The 19878-nt window shown below is 34.7% G+C and overlaps 1 protein-coding gene across 1 annotated transcript in view; it reads right to left on the minus strand.

Moving 5' to 3' along the window:
- Window positions 1–1400: 1400 nt before the first annotated feature.
- Window positions 1401–19878, minus strand: part of LOC147072719 (ubiquitin-conjugating enzyme E2 Q2) — a 30964-nt gene continuing 12486 nt past the window's right edge. Inside the window, exons 6-8 of the mRNA XM_085946159.1 lie at window positions 18794–18985; window positions 16639–16866; window positions 1401–3871 (exon numbers count right to left, since the gene is read on the minus strand). Coding sequence (XP_085802285.1) covers window positions 3840–3871; window positions 16639–16866; window positions 18794–18985 — 452 coding nt within the window. The 3' untranslated portion in view covers window positions 1401–3839. The remainder of the gene's footprint in view (window positions 3872–16638; window positions 16867–18793; window positions 18986–19878) is intronic.

The following is a 19878-nucleotide window of genomic DNA, read 5'->3' on the forward strand; positions in this document are numbered from 1 at the left end:
ATCTAACAATTAATGGCATACCACAGGTTCAGTTAGTCGCAAAAATACTTAGAATTGAGAAAATCACATGTATATATCATGAGATCAAGCCAGGAGACCCCCGTGTGCATTGGACTATGGGGCAGCTGCTGATTATGAAATATGTTCTTTTTATCATCGTCAGATATGGACCCTATACAAACCCCAATGAGGTGGCTTGTAAAAGTTTTTTTTTGGCGGTAAAGACAGGTATTAGCAATAAGTTTTTAAAACTTAATTAATCTCTGTAAAAAAATGATTATGTGTTTGTTTGAGGACTTAAAATACAAAATGTCTGATTCTCATTATTTCTCAATCACAACCTCCATCCACCATAATTAATTGTTCAATAAAGAATGCAACATTCTTAAATCTTCTGTATAATTCATTGAATCAATAGTTGAATTTTGTGTTTGATAAATTATTCATTTATACATGCCTTTTTTGATAATAGCACCCACAGTGGCCTGGTAGGCTGTCTCTGAAGCCAGGCGTCGCAGGCTCAATTTCACGGCTGAACACAAAAATGCAATGTGTGTTTGATCCAGCGTAAGAACCTAATGGGTTGGCCAAATGACTTTTACTACTTCTGGTAAAAGTTCCATTATATTCTGCTAAGGAGTGAAGATGGCAGATTCCGTGTTAACTAGGTGGAAATTCATAATAATTATTTATAAAATGAGTATGGAGCCGAAACTTGGTATTCGCCACATTTAAACATTTCTTTATGACATGTGTTTCCCTAAGTATGATAAAACTTACCATGTGTTGCAGAACAAGCTTTATGTGTGGTTAATACCAAGTACATAATAAACTCGTTCTACAAATGCCAATTTCTTTTTTTGATAATCATACAATAGCTGTTTTATTGCCAAGTCTGTATTATCGAGGTTCTACTGTTGATATAGTTTCACATGTCCAGAAAGTTGTATGTATGCAGTTCACCGTATCACACTTCACTGTGAAATGTTGTATCGGAAATATAACGTCGTATATTAAAGACTGTCCAACCTCTTTGGGTCGTATAGTACTGAGATAAAATTATTATCTAAATAAAACACGGTTCTTGTCGGTTTACAGGATGCCAGCGGCAAACAAATTTTGAAAATAGCCAATATACTGGTTTATTTGTTAGGTTAGGTTAGGTTTTCATTCTTGAAAGAATATTATTGTCTGCAATGCTCCACGAACAACGCATAATTTTTTCATCTCAGTGCTATAGAGGTGACCGTTTACTTTACTGTCACAACTTTCCGATAAGAAAGCTCACGGCGAACTGTGTTGCGGTGAAATGTAATACATACAATTTATATGTAACCATAGTTTCAATGATTGTTTTGTTTCTTTGGGGTGGAGATCAATTAAAAAAAAAAAAAAAACACTTACGGTTGAGCTTCTTTTAATTGATAAGATTACATCAACAAATTGATACATGTCAAATAAAAGTTTAACACTAAACATCAAATGTGGCAAAATCTCACTTTGCAGCCAAGTAATCCAGAATCACGGCCGTAAACTCAATCCTGCTCTTAATACGTGACATTGACAAGGCTAGCCTGTCAGTCTATTTTTCGACATACTCCTTACGATGCATCAAAAAAAAAAAAAAAAATATTTTGCAATGGAGAATGACTGAGTAATAATTGATATAGTGTAATTAAATGAACGATAAAAATAATATTACATAATGAGATAAAACATCCATTACAAGGAAGAGGGTACATTTTACAATGGATAAGTAAAAATTTATAATAATATTATTTTGTAATCGTCTAATTTGAGATTCGAATATAAAAACATAGAAGGGAATAAAAATTACATCTTACAAAGAATCTAATCAGTTTAAACACATATACTAGCCAGAGGAAACATTATACTGTTCACTCCTTTATAAAATACACCAACCGTTATGACACAAGGTATTGATAATGCCAAAATTTCGATCAGATTATAAGGCAATCTTTATTTAATTTTTGCAGAATCACTTTCGGCCACCCAGAATTCCATCCTGTGTGTCAGACACACGTGGGCATTAATAGCGCCCGCACCGTGAAACTACAACGCAATATAGATAACATGACACATCAATCGCGGGTGTCGTGGGGCAGTGCTCCTCGCCGACACTGCCAGACTACTGTGATAATAGCTAGTGTAGTAATGTAACCGATAAAAAAAAAAGTTGAATTTTCAGTTCATACTTTCCAAAAGTTTTTTTTTATCATTACGTTTTAAATAAGTAATATTAGAGGAAATCAATAAATGCTACGCTATTGTCGAAAGAAAAATTAAATTGAATGTTTGCTTTCTAGCCCGTGACTGCACATTTATCGTGCGACATCGGTAAAGGAATGAGGTCTATGTCTCGCTTAATTTTACTGAATCGATAAATCATTTTCATTCTCATTTTCGAAACGAGGATTCATTATTATTTATACTCCCTATCCGAAATTAATCTAGAATTTTTAAGATAATATACATTATAAAAAAAGTTTTTATTTACACAATTCTAACTATGAAATACACTAACAGTATCCATAATTCGCCAAAGTTGCCGTCAATGATAAAGTCTATCATGCACCTAACCGTTTCCTTCATTAAACCTATTAAAACGTGGTATATAATCTCCATGTACATATTTCCAGTCGGTTATTAATCCAGAGCATCCGGAGACTGTCGGCATAAAACTAGAGCAAAGTTAAATAACAAAAATATCATAAAGTCAGAATTGTCACTAAACACAAAATATTTATCAAAATGCGCCCAGAGTTTGCACACGTCGAAAGAAGAACAAACGATAAATTTAAAGCAGATAAAATCAATCACCTATTTCATAAAATATATCCAAAACAACATATAATCTAAAAATTAAAATAACTTTAAATAGAATATTAAGCATAGTTTTTTTTTTACACAATCCGATAAACGCTTCTATGAAAACAATTTCAAACGCAATTTTAACATAGTTTTTTTTAAACTAGGAAAATCTCTATATTGCCAGGGTTAGGGTATCTCCAATATGCAATGAATTCTACAAATCATTCAAACATTCCAATAGAAAACAAAAAAACACTATTATTTTCCAATGGAAATTTACTCGATTACAAAGCAAGAATTACTCATTTGGACACATTGTGTCAAACTGGACATGATATTTTTAGCAATGTCCAGTATCAATGACAAAAAATGTTGAGTCTGAATGTTCTGTATGTATTATTATATAGTAATTGATACCAAATTGTATAAAAAATATTCATATTCAATTTGACCCATGATATTTTATATATCACCCTCACACACTATGACGTAGTGGGTTGGATGTGAATTAAAAGAATTCAAAGCTGTCCATCTTATTTATTGACGTAAAATAAGTATTCACAATAATGATTTAGATTGGAATAAGTTTAGAAGTGTGTGACAGACTCCTCATTAATGGCGCAACGTAGCGCGGTTAATGCCTCGTAATCTTAAGAGAAACTTACATTAATAATAATATATACTTAATATACGCTGGAATATTTTTGGCGCATATAAGAGTTCACTTTCTTTACACAAGGCAATAAATCCTCCGCGGAGAATGATCAAAATGAAAAATCGGATTGCGCCCCCGGTAATGGAAATAAAATCACCCCCGACAGTCTAAATAATACCTTACGATAAATCGCGTTATCGGTATAACAGCACTTAATCAAAAAAATGACACAATTGTAATTATGCGACAGTCGTTCATTTCACCGATAAGTTTATTTCGCTTTTCACATTTGTTTTCTCTAAATCAAGAGGCAAGTTAAAATTTTACAAAAACAACTATTGAAGGATTGCCTCTAACCGTCTTCTTTGGGAGGGGTAAACCAACCTGGAAAAAAAAACAGTGAATTAGAACAATTGAGGTGCTGAGGATTACAAGTAATGAGTAATTTTAACAAAAAGTTAGTAGCATGAAACATAATATATTGAATGAAAAGTTATAAGCATTTTATTCCTAACATTAAAGATTACTACGAACATGGAATATTGTCATTATTTGCATAGATCCCTATAATTGAAATGTTTGGTACAGTTCGGTTATGAGGAATACAGCGGCAAACACATTTTGAAAATAGCCGATATACTGGATTATTTGTTAGGTTAACCTAACCAAACCTACTAACCTAAACTAACCCAAACTAACAAATAATCCAGTATATCGGATATTTTCAAAATGTGTTTTCCGCTGTATTCCTCATAACCGAACTGTACCAAATGTTTTTGCCTAACTTACTCTTTCAAACATGGCTTATGGCATAGTGCAGTAGAACCTCGATATAATGGACCAATGCGGGTGAGGGTGTGTCCGTTAAAGCCGAAAGTCCGTTATATAAAAACTAAAACCTGTTTATTCATTGTCGAATGATATATCTAGACTAGGGATTGCAATACCGAATGAAAATACTAATACCAGTATTTCGGTATTTCCAATTGAATACCGGTATTCTTGAAAAATATAAAAAAACAGAAACCAAAAAATATATCTAATATATAAAAATTAATATTTGTTTGTTTGTTTGTTTGTTCGTATTTTATGCGCTGCCATACCGTTCATCCGATTTCGATAAAACTTTGTCAACTTATTGCTTGCACTTGCGCGAAGAGTATAGGCTATATCTTATATATAAAAATGAATGTCTGTCTGTCTGTCCCGTATGCGTTCCTATACCATTCATCCGATTGTGATGAAATTTTGGTAAGTGGTTGTATGCACACCCGCGAAGGTTTCTGAATTAGAAAAACCATCTTCCTTTTCTTCTTCTTCATTATATCTTCTGTTATTCGTATGGTTCCTATACCATTCATCCGATTGCGATGAAACCTTCGTCAATTGTTGTGGTAACACCCGCAAAGGTTTCTGAATTAGTACAACTATCTTCTTCTTCTTCTTCTATTCGTATGCGTTCCTATTCCATTCATCCGATTGCAATAAAATTTACGTCAGTAATTGAGCCAACACCCGCGAAGGTTTCTGAATTAGTACAACCATCTTCTTCTATTCGTATGCGTTCCTATACCATTCATCCGATTGCAATGAAATTTGGATCAAGTGTTGTGCTCTCGCCCGCAAAGCTTTCTGAATTAGTACAACCATCTTCTTCTTCTATTCGTATGCGTTCCTATACCATTCATCCGATTGCAATGAAATTTTGATCAAGTGTTGTGCTCACGACCGCAAAGGTTTCTGAATTGATACAACCATTTTCTTCTTCTTTTTTTCTATTCTATCTTCTTCATCCGATTGCGATGAAATTTTGACCAGTTCTTGTGCGCACGCCCGCGAAGGTTTCTGAATTAGTACAACCATCTTCTTCATCGTCTATTCGTATGCGTTCCTATACCATTAATCCGATTGCAATGAAACTTTGGTGAGTTGTCGTGCGCATGCCCACAAAGATTTCTGAATTAGAAAATCATCTTCTATTTGTATGTGTTCCTATACCATTCATCCGAATGCGATGAAACTTTTGTCAGTTGTTGTGCGCACACCTACGAAGGTTTCTGAATTAGTATTATGTAAAATACTTTGTTCCATCCAATTTTGTTTTTTTTTTTTACTACATAATATTAATAACGTTAATAAAGTTTTCATATTTTGGATTCGATTTTAATTAAGTGTTCTTTTGTTTGACCTTTACTCCTATTAGAATTATTTTCATATTGCCATATTGTATTACACAGATATTTTAATATTAAAAAAATAATTACCTCTTATTATTTTTTAAATATCTAAGATAAATATAACCTCGAAGCGACCCTGTGCGAAGCCGGGTACTTCAGCTAGTATTACATAAAAATCTCTTTAAAATATTAATATTGTATAGCAAAAATATCTAAATAAGTACACATATGTAATAATATAAAAACAGGTAACGATAGGTAAAGAGCAAGATATGGTAGAGATACTGATGTGTACAAATACCTTCAACTATTGGTACTTTCTTCTTCGAATGATCTTTTAACCTGGCACTCGCGGGCTATTGTAGTATGACGAATTCACTCTCCGCGGTGACGGTTTTTGTTTAATTTAACTTCTGTGTTTCATAATAAAAATGGTAATAAAAAATGAGTTTTATGGCTCTTTAGGCGCCTAGACATGTTCAGATTATTTTACAACATTAAACAACCGTAATAAATCAGTCATAATGTCAAAAATATCCGAAGAAATTAATTCTATACAAAGACTCACCATTTAGAAGATTTCCGCCATTTTGTTTTATGTATATGGAGCACTGCAAGGCTTGTATTTTGTTATTCGTCACGCTCGTGCTTGACGCGAGTATAGAAACACTTCACAAATGGTAATAAAATCACACATAATGTTTTTTCCCTGAGTAGGGTCGTAAATATAGCACAATAATTTTAGACTAAACAAACTTTTAGGCAGACACTTAAACAGCTATTAAATATTATTACTGAGTTACATATTTATTTTTACTTTTCACATTTAAAATTGTTTTGAAGAGTGGTAGATTTTATAACACGGACTGAGACATAAAGCCACATTGCAAATACAACACATATATCTAGATAGAGATGTTTTTTTTTTATTAATTTTTGAATTTCCGCACACATGACAGCGTCTTCTGGGCTTTTTATTATTTGCCGTGGGCGGAATGTGTTCCGGCAAATGATCTGTTAAAGTTCTAGGTAACAACCTCAATGGATTTTCACTAGTCGATGGTCTGGGTTGTGGAGTTTTCGTGATTTTCACAGCGTACTTAGCAACTAATTGTTTTATCACGACTAACTGAAATTCTCCTAAAGTTTTTTTACTACCAGTAACAGATTTATACATATAGAATGAATTTAATAAATAGAGGTCAATCATGTGAAATGCTACTTTTTTGTACCATTTCACAGATTTCCTCATGCACGACAAGCTGCTGAGCATCATGTCGGCCTTGTCGACAGTCCCCATATTTTTATTATACTCTAAGATGCACTTTGGCTTCATAATGGGTTCTCCGGTTCTAAAATTAGTTTTACCGGTTGGACCGAAGGAGTCATCGTGCATGGTTGTAAGCATGTGGACATCTCTTCTGTCACACCATTTGAGAGCCAACAGTGGGCTTTTTGACTTTGCCTCTGTCTCCCCCTTTTTCAGCTTTTTGAAGCATGGCATTTCTTTGCGATTCTTACGTACAGTCCCACAAGCATTGGTTTTATTTTCATGGAGGTGTTTGAATAACTGTGGACCGGTGTACCAGTTATCGCACCACAACGAATGCCCTTTGCCCAGATACTCGGTCAGCAGCGTTGTCACAACAGCTCCGGAAATTCCAAAATTTTGGCTATCCACTATGTCTGTCCCGTCACCACAATAAATAATAAAATCTAAAATATAACCCGTCATAACGTCACACAGCACGAACATTTTGATACCGAAACGATGACGCTTCGATGGAATAAATTGTTTAAAAATAAGTCTCCCTTTAAAAACAATAATGCTCTCATCGATACAGAGATTTTGATGCGGAATCATCGTGTCTTTGAAAATTTTGCGTGTATGCTCTAAAAGTAACCTAATTTTATTTAGTCTATCTGAGGTAACACTTGTTGGATCGGAAAAATGGAGCATTTGGAGCAATAACTCATATCGGTCTCTAGGCATTGTCTGACCGAAAATGGGTGCACTTAAAAAACAATCCGTACTCCAGTGTTCTTCTAGTGACAAATGTTTGTTTCGTGTCATGAGCATTGACACCGCAAAAAATGCATATAATTCTGATACAGTTGTATCGATCCAATTATGAGAACGTGATTTTGGTCCAAGTTCTTGAGTATTATATTGATAGTGAAAAAAAATGTTTGTTTGTTGGACTACCTTCAACATTATATCACGGTTTAAAAAATGTTCAAAAAAAAGACACTCAGGCGAAGTCTCAGTCAAATCGCTGTTTGCTATGCCGGATTGAAAATCATCAAACTCATACACGATCGGGACATGGGGTCCGGATGTCCATGTTCTCAAGTGTTCAATTGGCTCTTCTGATATATCTACATCACTGAGGTCAGATGGTTCCAATTCTTCTTCAGATATTTCGTAATCGGAGTCCAATTCCTCACTTAAACCAGCCATATTGAAGTTTGAAAAAAGTTTTCAACCAAACACTCACACGATAACAAAGGTAAAATAGTCCAAAAAAATATAGTCAAAACACCTTATAACAGTTTAATACACATGAATGGAATAGTTAAAAACACATAAACAATAACACAGACAAAATATTTATAAATATTATAATAGTATTCACACAATACAATAGATCGCGTAAAATACGTAATATTTTGTACGGAAAAACGACAAGAGCGATTCCTTGCACAGTCCTCTCACAACAGTGATATTACGCATACTGCGCAAACGCAGTAAAGTGGCGCGATGTTTCAAGCCAAAATTAAATGAGCGTAGATTGACGGCCTGTCGAAGGCATGTCAAACATCGAAGTTTTAGTACTGTAACATAATTTATTTGACAATATTATATATATGTCACCGTTGGTAATGAAATAAGGCAAATTATGGTAGAGATTTCAAAATCATGCGTCATGTATATTCTACATAATCGACCGGCGCATTTTTGCGTACAACATTGGCGACAGAAGCGCTGTAGCCCCGAGGTTTTGCGCAATTTCGCGTACTACTTTCGTGACAGAAGCGGGCGCCGGGTTAATAAATTTATTTTACGAAGTGTTCTTGGATGCACCCCACTGGTAATTCCACCTGTTTCATTACACTTTTTACACTAAACAACTTTTTTACTTTTATCCCATAGCCTCAGTTCAGACACGGCGGATTCCGCGCGGTTTGCGTCCGCTCGGAGTCAATTTGTACTAGCTTCTATATATTCGTTCACTCTCATTCATTCGTCCGCGGCAGAGCTAGTACAAATCGTGCGGTTGAATCCACGCTGTCTGAATCGAGGGATAATAAATAAAACCAAACACAATATTGCTCACTTTTTTGTTCAAAAAAATATATCTCCCTATATTCAATAAGCTACCATTGAGTAGATAAACATCAAACTATTAGGCACAGGCAAGTCCATTATAATTAGACTTACTATTTATTATAATATAAATATTCGTCACTAGGGCCGAGGTTTTTAATGATTATACAAACAAACTGTAGGTAGGTATTTAAATGCAATTTCAGATACATCTAAAAATAGACCTGACAATTTATAAGTTCCACCGGAAACTGGTGAAAATATTTTAATAAAATTAAAATCAGGGAAGTAGGTAGGCAAACCTACCTATAATGTAATAATGTATTTTGCATCTGCACATGTTCGGTCACCAATATACAGTGTTGCTAAACCTTTTATGTTAATTAATACATTTTATATCCACTTTCAATACCGAATATATCGGTATTATCTGATTTTTAAAACCGGTATTTCGGTATCGAAAAATACTGAGATACCGGTTTTAAAATACCGGTATTGCAATCCGTAATCTAGATACACTCGTTGTGGGGTGATGTTAATGTTCGATATTGATGCGTTTGCTTTTGATAATCCTACTTTGAAATAATAATCAAGTTTTGTTTGCACTTTTGAAGTCTGCTATGTATTGTTTTAAATCATGTCAATCATAAGTGCATGCAATATACTTGAATTTCGTTATCTGACAAATAGTTAATAATTGTTATTAGATTGTCGAGATGCGGTCTAATCATTGATAACTTTGTTTTTGGGCATGTGTCTTCTTCCCTATCTTCACTTCCATCCTCATTTTCCAAGATCATAACTTCATCTGCTATTTCACTTTCAGTCATTATGTGATACCCAGGGTTACCATCATCTACTTCTAACCATTGTAAACTTATTGAATGGAGTAATAAATGCATCCATTCACTTAAGGCCATGCATTAGTTGAGGCACGATCTAAAAAGATCGTTGCTAGGCGATGTGCGGGTCGCGGGTGCAAAAGACGCCTGTCAAACGAAATATTATTTCTCATATAAATCCAACATACGTCCATTTTATGTTCTGTTTATTATTCTATTAGTAACAATAATAATATATTCATTGACATGTTTTCTTTTTAAAGTAAATGGGTAACGTTTTTAGTCATCTTTACACGATTTTAGAATTAATTGGCCTGTCGCCATCACGCAGCAAAGTGACGTATGTCTGACTCGACGTTCTCTCAATGAATGCGAAGCGAGTACAAAATTTCGTCGCGCGTACAGTTGAAAATTATTTGGCGTTTCACTGATGCGTCACCTTAACCCTTTTGCTCCCGCCAGATTTAGCCTAGCATATGTGAAAACTCCCAAGCACTTTTTGCATAAAAATCACTCGTTTAGTTTTTTTTTAATAAATAATTCTATACATGTTTAAAAAATTTGAAACTTTTGTTGTGTATGCTCAATAGTGTATAAAGTAATAATAAGTAATAATATTGAGAGTTTACTTACATAAACAAAAGAAAAAAAATAATGTATACATATTTATTTAGAAATAAAAAGATAAAACTAAGTTTGAACTACAAAATACATGTGAAAACATTTTTTTATTTATAATTGAGGTATCTAGTTCTCTAGTATAATCTATTCTTACTTACTAACAGAAAAAAAAATTTAAAAAAAAATTTTTCTCTATGAAATAGAATTTTTATAAAAAAAATCGCACTTTTGCAAAAAAATGTTCTTAGATAAAAAAGTTTTTTTTGCATAACTTATTACTAATATGGATTACTAGCACTTATGATTAGTGAAACATAAGCCATGGATTCCTTTTTGACATTTTGTGCATATTGTACGACTTCTTCGTCGCTTTCCAACACCCCTATTTTTCTCCCTGTTGCTACATACGCAGCAGTCTTTCTCCTTTCTATTCGGAAGTGTCTCCAATTTTCGAACAGTGTTTGACCTTTCTACAGCTGGTAAGCCATTTTTCACTTGAAGCCACTCCTCACTGAGATCACCAATAATTGAAATAATAAATTTTAGTCTGGTTAAAGGCTTTGTTGTTTCAGGCAAATTATCTTTATAAATTATATAGCTATTTAGGATCATTCTTGAAAAAATGTTGAAGCATATTTTTTTCCAGTATTTAACTGTCCGTCGTTCATCCAAGTAAGTATACAGCATCATGTCCGAAGTATCTATACCACCCATATAATCATTGTACGATTGTATTATGGATGGTTTTACCACTTCTCTTGTTCGACTCCGGCGAGTAATGGTACGAATGGTACTTTCAGCTTTACACTTCGTCGATAATAACAATACTGGAAACCGTTGAGATCGTTTTTCCCGAAATGCTGCAGCAAGCATGGGACCTTGACGGAAATATCGCTTTTCCCCGACATCGAATTTTTTCGAAAATTGCTTCGGTATAAATTTTCTATTTCTCCTAATTGTTCCCGTTATATACGTGCCAACACTATACAAATATTTCGCCAGTGGTACTGAAGTAAAAAAATTATCAATGAAAATATGATAACCCTTCGATAAATAATTACCCATTGCTAGTAACTTGGTTACCACTGTGTGACCCAATTCCATTTTGTACTATTTCCATTTTATCAACCGGACTTTTTGCCCCTCTATAAATATAAAAAGCCAAACAGTAATTCGTTATTGAATCACAAAGCATCCAAAATTTTATCCCCCAACGATGATGGCGCTTGTTAGGTAGATACTGCATGAGCTGGGTTTGATTTTTAGTTCCAACCAAGCTTTCGTCTATACTCAATTGTTCACGAGGAGTGTAATGATGTCGAAATAAATTATTTGTACTATCAATGAGAGGTTGAATATTAGCACATGGATCATATCCGGGTGTACCAGAACGGGGGTGATTTTTAGTGTTGGCGATATGAAAAAATTTTAGGATCAGTTGAAATCGATTTCTGGAAAACATTTCATGAAACCACGGAAGATATTGTGATTTTTTAGTGAACCAGTATGATTCTATTGTAGGTCGTTTAGTTATGCCCATATTTATTATACACGCGAGAAATCCTTTCAATTCTGCCATAGAAATATTTGTCCATCCTGACGTGTAACTTGTTGAAGATGTGCTTGGTTGTGAAAAATGATTACTTGCGTAATCATTCGTCTCCTTGACAAAATTATTTAGCAGAGCGTCATTGAAAAACAAATAAAAATATGCAATGGGTGACGCGGTGGGTGGGGGTGCACGTTTTGGCCCGCATAATTCTTGGTATTCCATAAATTCAGGTAGACTGTCACGATCCTCAAAAACTTCCTCCCAATCATCATTTTCAGAGTTTTCTACGTCTTCAGTATTTTCATGATCGATTGCTTCGGATGAAGAAACAATTCGTCTGCGAGATCTAAGTGAACTAGGAGTGATATCGGAGACATCACTATCCGAAGAAGATTCCCCACTGCTTTGATCGCGCTGCGTTGATTCGTTTTCACTTTCTAATAAATCGTCAACATTCATTTTTTTCAAATATCACTTTAGTATTATATGTATGTAATCGCGCGAGAATTCTTCAAAATAATTTGGTAATCTAACGAGAACTACTGATAATAGACTAAAGTAGAATTTATATAAATATGTTTCATAGCACCACCAAATACTATCGCAAAATGTTAAAAGCTATATTATATTATTTCACATACTACTAAACTAAATGAATAGAGGACATTCTTTGTTAGATCATCATACCCATGTGCAAGTTCATAAGAAATCACAATATTCCATTGATATTCATATCAATCATATCATAAATTATGTTGATATATGAAATATAAAACAACCAAAAGGAATATAAGAACTTCCTTTGTAATAGTAATAAGTAATAAATAATAGTGTTTTATGATTTTTATGACTATCATTATTTTTAATCTGTAGACATAAAAATGCTTGACACCATACACTTATGAGTTTATGACATGACTCAAAATATAGAAGGCAACTCATTAAAATAAATTAGTCATGCCTAATACAGAGCAAATAGTATGATTTATCCACACCAGACGAACAATGAGCAGAACAAATTATAACAAATCGTAAATTTGATTCCAAACTCCCGGCCGATGAGATCGGCCCCCATGGAGTTTTCGCATAGGTAGTGTGGGCCGAAATATCGGCCCGGCGGGAGTAAAAGGGTTAACCACTTCCCAGTTATATTTTGGTGAGAAAGAGTGTCTAAAAATTGTCAGATATTTTTTTAAACATTTTATAAACAATTTATTAAAAATTTTATTCTTACGTTTGTTTTACTTTTTTTCACATTAAATTAACACTTTTTTACAATATTTAAAATTTTATGAAAAATGTCAAATTTTCTTTTAACGTTTTATTATAAATTGTTTACATGTTTTTTTTACTTTTTATCACAACAGATATGTAGGTTTATGTTTTAAATTTTACGGAAATAATAAAGTCTTTTTGGTATGGTAAATTTTGAAAAATTCAATACACAACCCTACATCACAATCTCGTCTCATTCTGTATTCGTTTCGTCGTTTTCATTAATATGTGAGCAGCATACTTTGCACGTCTAGTAGGCCTTTCTTTATTCGCCGTAGATGGTATTGGTTGGTAACTAAAATGAAGTTAATAAGTATAAATAATATATACTTATTTTTTACGAACTTACTTCTAAAATGTGCTCAAAAATAACAATAGTAACTAAATTCAAATTACAATAACATGCGACATACCTAACACAAAAATAACTATAAATGAACAATGAAGTCATTGACTAATCGGCAGTAAATAAAGCTTTTATTATGTCATATGGCTCATATATCACTCAAATACCAGTCAAAACAAATAATAAACTGTGTGACAAGTTGAAATACGATCTTCCCGAATGTAGCTCGTGATAAACATTCCTGTCAAGTTGATATCGGGCTAGTCAGTGTGCGAAGAAAACATGTGCCCGAGTCACACTCGGGATAAACAGTCAAGTGGTTAAAATAAACAAATTAAACTGCTGTGCAGCCGTGCAAATTAGCGGCCAGCGTTGCAAACGTTGGTGCTACAAGCATGACAGCATTATGATGTAGCATGTTAGCATGTACGAGGTATAACGTGATTATAATGAGCAGAAAATTGCTTACAAGCAGTGACACTTTCGTTTTAAACAATTTCACATTAATTTGACCGGATATTTTGTCCGTTATATCGAGGTTCTACTGTACAGTACGATTAATACTCCTTTCGAAATAAAAGAAATGAAGCAGTATGTGGCCAGTGTCACCCTAAACAAAAACACGCCACGTCCTGTGTGGTGGAAGGAGGAATATAGATGGGCCATGCGCTCGCCCCCCAGTTTCTCTTCTGGGCATCGGTTTTCGGCTCGAGCTTCAAAAGTTAAATTTTCAGATGTGCTGGGAGGAGGCGCAAGTTTGCACACCCGCCTGGGTAATAAGGTAAAGCATTTTTTTATTTGCCGTATGTGGTCAATTCTCTCCTTGCTTCAATAACTGAACCTTTATACCTCTTTTGTACAAGTGTATGTGAACTCAATTTAGAGGGATTATAACCTCATTCCAGACTTACAAAGTTACATTTAATTAACTCTAATGTCATTCGAGACGTGTAAACATATAAGGATCTCTAATCATAGTTATCTCTTGTCAGCAGCTTCCCTGCATAGTGGCGCCCATCGCGACATCTGCTGTACATTCATAATATTTGTTAAATTTTTGTTTATAACTTAATAAACAAGGACTTAATCGATCTTAATATTTGTTTCTGTTGGAATAATATGTATGAACAGTCGAACTTGCTTATTACGAGGAAGATGGGACCGACTGAATTCCCTCAATATAAGCGTTACTCGTTATATCACAGAATGGGTATTTTTAAATGAGCGGTCACATAACACAAAAAGTCGCAATTCAAACAAAAATACATAATTAGAATTTTTCGACGAAACAAGCATGGCATTCATAAACTACAAAAGAAGTTTATTGTAATGAACGCTTGTAGGTACCTACTGACTTCACAAACATTGGATTTTTTACATGCAATTTTAAGGTCAAGAAGGCTCAGATGGGCGGGCCACGTTGTACGATTCTGAGGTCAAGAAGGCTCAGATGGGCGGGCCACGTTGTACGATCTGAAAGATCTAGAACTCTCTATAGGATTTACAAAGGCACACCAGCTGGCACTCGACCTCTTGGCCGCCCTCGACGGAGATGGGCGGACAACATTCAAAGGGATGCGGAAAGGCTGGGGATAGTCAACTGGGAAGAGAGAGCGCTGGACAGAGATTCCTGGAGAAACGTTGTGCAGTCGGCCATGGACCTGAACGGCCCCTAGCGCCAGTTTAATAATAATAATAATAATAATAATTTTAACCATATGCGTGGATACTTTTTCAATATTGTTGCCGAAAACACCAATTAGGTAGGTACTTAGACACTTAAATAGTGTCATAAACGTAATCCAATCTCGGCAGCATCCTGTCCGGTCAGATTTTATTGCTTAGGGTCGAAATGTTTATAAACGATCGACAATTAAGTTTTAAAAAAAATTTGACGATATTTTAGCTCGGTATACCCGTTAAGTAGCTTGTTATAAAAGTGAATAAATGTATGGAGAAAATCATAAACTAAAATGTCAACAAATGTTTCCTCATAACATCCGAGCTCTGGCTATATCCGTGATCGTAATGACCGAGTTCGACTGTATGTATTTTTGTAGTTAATAGTACCTGTCTGTATAGCCATATTACTGTTCGTTGTCTATAGACACCACAGAATAGTGAACAGAAATGAACTGTCATCCATTCTCAGTTGACACATAGACCTGATCACTACAGACGGCTTTTTCTCTTTCCTCACAGTTTATTTATTACCATCTCATGTTCCAGATGTCCCATCTAAATGGGGCTGGTATGACCAAGATTATATTCCTTTCCCGACCTTCCCACAGGGGGTGCAAAGTTGTCATATACCTAGGCCCTCGGAAACCGTAAACGGGTAAACCAAATTGTGTCTGAGCATTTGTATTTTTAAGGAGCTTCTCTCCCAAAACCTGCGGTTGATCTTCAGCCTGCCCTCGCTCCTTTGTACATTATAGGCAGCTGATCTTCAACCACGACGACATCAGTAAATTGGAAGGTAAGCAACTGACTTACAGACATGTTTATGACACCCTCCTCTACACAGTCGCGAAATGATTCGAAATCCAGCAACCAAAACGTACAGCTGTTTTTGCTTTTTTTATCTTTGTGCTAGGACAAATAATCATCAGAATGTTTTCTTTTTCAAGTGCAAGTATAGAGTTTCAAAGTCATGTTTTAGTACTACAATTAAATACGTGAAAAAATCTGTTGCAGACTGTTGCACCAAATGGCACTGCCGAAAATGAGAATAGCTTTGTGACTTATGAGTAAATAGTTCCCGAATATTGCAATAATTTATGTATCAGTCTAATTTTGAATTAAATCAAAAGACAAAATAGGTACATTTATCGTTGGCTATTATATATTATTATGATATAGTAGGTAACATACAATAGTCGCTTTTATTTCTTCAATCCTGAAACTCAAATAATCATTTAGAAAACCCTGGAGTATCATCACACTGTTACATAATTCATAGACAAAAGACTAGAAAAAATATTAACATAACAATTGTAGTGTAGCGTACCATTTTTCTCGTGTATTTGCACGAGTGACTTGAAGCTCTGTTGCGCGCGTGCCAGGCTGTATTGTCCTGCGGCCACCACTTTGGGCGCTCCGAACTGTATCCGGGCCTTCCCCTTGACCAGCGTGGCGGCGATCTGCATGATGACCGCTTCCACCGTGTACGCTGACGACCAGCCCTGTTTCGTCAGCAACTCCATGCAGATGGCGCCGCCCACCAATACGTACCCGCCTGCAAACAAAATTATCAATTTGCTACAATTTCTCACTAAACATAGAAGAAACAGAAGAATCTGGTGAAGGAATCCTACAATAGTTTGGTTTACAGAGATACTTCAAATCAAGATTTTCATCAGAGAAAACTCTACACAACCCCCATCGGGTCCATATTGAGCTATGGATCAAAGTACTGGGCATGGATGGAAAAAAATGAGAGATAGATACCGTTGAAAGGACGATATTAAGAAGAGCCTTCAGATTTACACACAACGTATTAATGAGGTTTTACTGTTAGTATATTCCTTAGCTTTTCAAAGTTATGTAGGTATTAGTATATTAGGTAGCTGAAGAATTGACTTTGAGCAAAATGACAATTGAATATAATTAGATAGAACATACAAAAAAGTTAACTGTCAAACCGAGCTATGATACGGCACTCACTTTTTGATATTTACAACAATATAGTCTGGCAAATCATCATGAATCACACTTGAACAATGTTACCAAATTATCCAAATTTACTTTGAAAACCAGACATCGATTCACACAACTTTTAGACGTTCTTTCAGTGATGAGTAGGGCCCGGATTTATATGCTAGTGCATGTTTTGTTAGGGTGTATGCACAGCTATGAGAGTTGCACAGAAGTCTGTTTTGAAAGACACAGAATCCAAAAATAAAATTTTATTGTGCATGTAAATGCATATTTGAGACAATAGTGCATATTTCGTAAATAAATGCATATTTTAGAGCTTTTGAATTTAAGTATAATTTTAGTTTTTTTAAATTATTTTATCGAAATATAACTAAGTTAGGAAGGTAGATAGTTTAGATGCACTTGCATTGTTAATGCCATCTCCGAGCCATGGGTTTATCAGACAAAGTGAAGTCAACTCAGGCACTTTTATTTAAAGTTTGACCAATCACCTCTGTGGACGTTGAGAGGTCGTTTTCCGCATATAAACAAAATACTGATAAGATACCTATACGGAAAAATTTAATGCCAGAGCATAATAATGAAAGAAAAATGTAGGTAATTTTTTTTTCGGGCAAAAAACAAAAAAACAGTATTTAGGAATAGTTAACTGTGTCGTTTTTGTGTTTTTAAGTTATGTTTGGTTTATATTGCATTTATTATTCAATAATTTGTACTTGTGGAAAAGCTATTTTGAAAATTGTAATTGATTAACTTTATATTCATTGTTTGTGTTTTTCTGCCATCGTATTATGTTGAAAATTTACTAACTACTTGTTCGATTTTTTGTCAGTAATATTGAGTAAAGTGGGTATTTACCTATTTAACTTTTAACTGCATATTTCTTCGGTTTTAGTGCATATTTTATTGATTTTAAGTGCATACATGCATGCATATAATCATGTTTTTTGTTGCATATAAATCCGCCCCCTAGTGATGAGGCTCATTTGGCTTAACGGAGTTATTAATAAGCAAAATTAGCGCATATGGAGTAAGACCAACCCAGAAGTGACTCTACAGACATCCACAAAAGTGCAGTTTACACGCTAGTAACATCATTGGACCTAATTTCTTCAAAAATGAGACCGGAGCTCATGTTACGGTCAATGGCGATGGCTACTGGATCATGATCAATGATTTTATTATGAAAATATGGATGACATTGATCCGAACGAGATGTGGTTCAACACAATAGCCATAAGTTGATATCAATAAATTGGTCTGGACTTGTGATTTGACACCTGTGGATTATTTCATGTGGGGCGACGTGAAGTCACAGGTATATGCTGTTATTGATGCTTTAGAAGCCAACATCGTTCATGTTATTTGTGATATACAGATATCAGTGCTCGAAAAAGTGGGCCAAAATTAAGCAAATGTTAATTTTAAGCGTTTATTTTTTACAATTTCAAGTTCAATCAGGCTTAAAAAAAACATCTTCACTTTTAATTGCGGACTGTGCTTACCGGATATAATAGGATAGACGACTCTGACAAATGGCGGTTCAAATGGATATGTCTCCTTGAACATAATGTTGAGCAGGATGGAATCCTTTCCTTCCTTTTCTTTCAGTAGCACTAGATCATTGTGGAGGGGGCTGTCCGGGTCGACGCACTTCAACCGAATGTTCCACTCGTATATGGAGTCGTTGACGAGCTCTAAACACAACCAATAAAGGCATCATTTACAAACAACATAAAACGTTAATAAAAGACAGGCTAAATGTACCTATATTAATTTGAATTAATGAATTCGTTAGGTTCCATGTTGATTCCAAAGTGGTCACTATAAAGAGCTAAGGATACAAATCGATACCCGGTGCCCTAAGCTGTATGGATTATTTTGTATTTTGTTTATAAAATGAACATATCAATGGGTTAATGTTATTATTTGTATGGTCGTTAACCAGTCATAAAATAAGGCAGAATCGGTTATGGTTCGTACACAGTGGCGGTTCGTGGATATTATATCTGGGGGTGCTGCGGTTGATTAAAAATAAAAATAAATGATTATTTGGATTATATTTTACTATTAACATCAAAATTAAATATTATAATTGTTTTTATTTCATTATAAAATTGATTCTTCTGTCTTTTTTCCTTGAAAGAAGGTCTATCACCTTTTAGTTGCTCTCGACATCTGTCGCGACTCGCACCGCGCGTCGCTAGTAGCTCAGTCTTTGTCCCGACAATGTTCGCAACACGAAAATAGTATTTTCGTATTAGTATTACTGTGTAAGCGGCAGTACCAGACTAAGCTCTGAGAGGCGAGCCCCGCTCCCCGCCGTAGCCACTTCGAGCATGTTCTATTGAAAAATGGTACTGCATGAAATTACGCGATGCTACATTTTCATAATTACTATTGGATGTATCGCTGCGTGGGCAAGTTTAACACGCTTAATACATTCACCGCTAAGCTACTAATTACCCCAATTGGATAACATGCTAATGACCTCTAAAGGCCTTGGGCCAGGTGCAGTGAGCGCACTGAACGAGTTAAATAATATTGATATTTTCATATAATATACATAAATTTATGTATATTATAATAT

This window comes from Rhyacophila brunnea, unplaced genomic scaffold (genome assembly GCF_057557595.1).
Source record: "Rhyacophila brunnea isolate RB1 unplaced genomic scaffold, BYU_Rbru_1.0 scaffold_19, whole genome shotgun sequence".
NCBI classification, from domain to species: domain Eukaryota; kingdom Metazoa; phylum Arthropoda; class Insecta; order Trichoptera; family Rhyacophilidae; genus Rhyacophila; species Rhyacophila brunnea.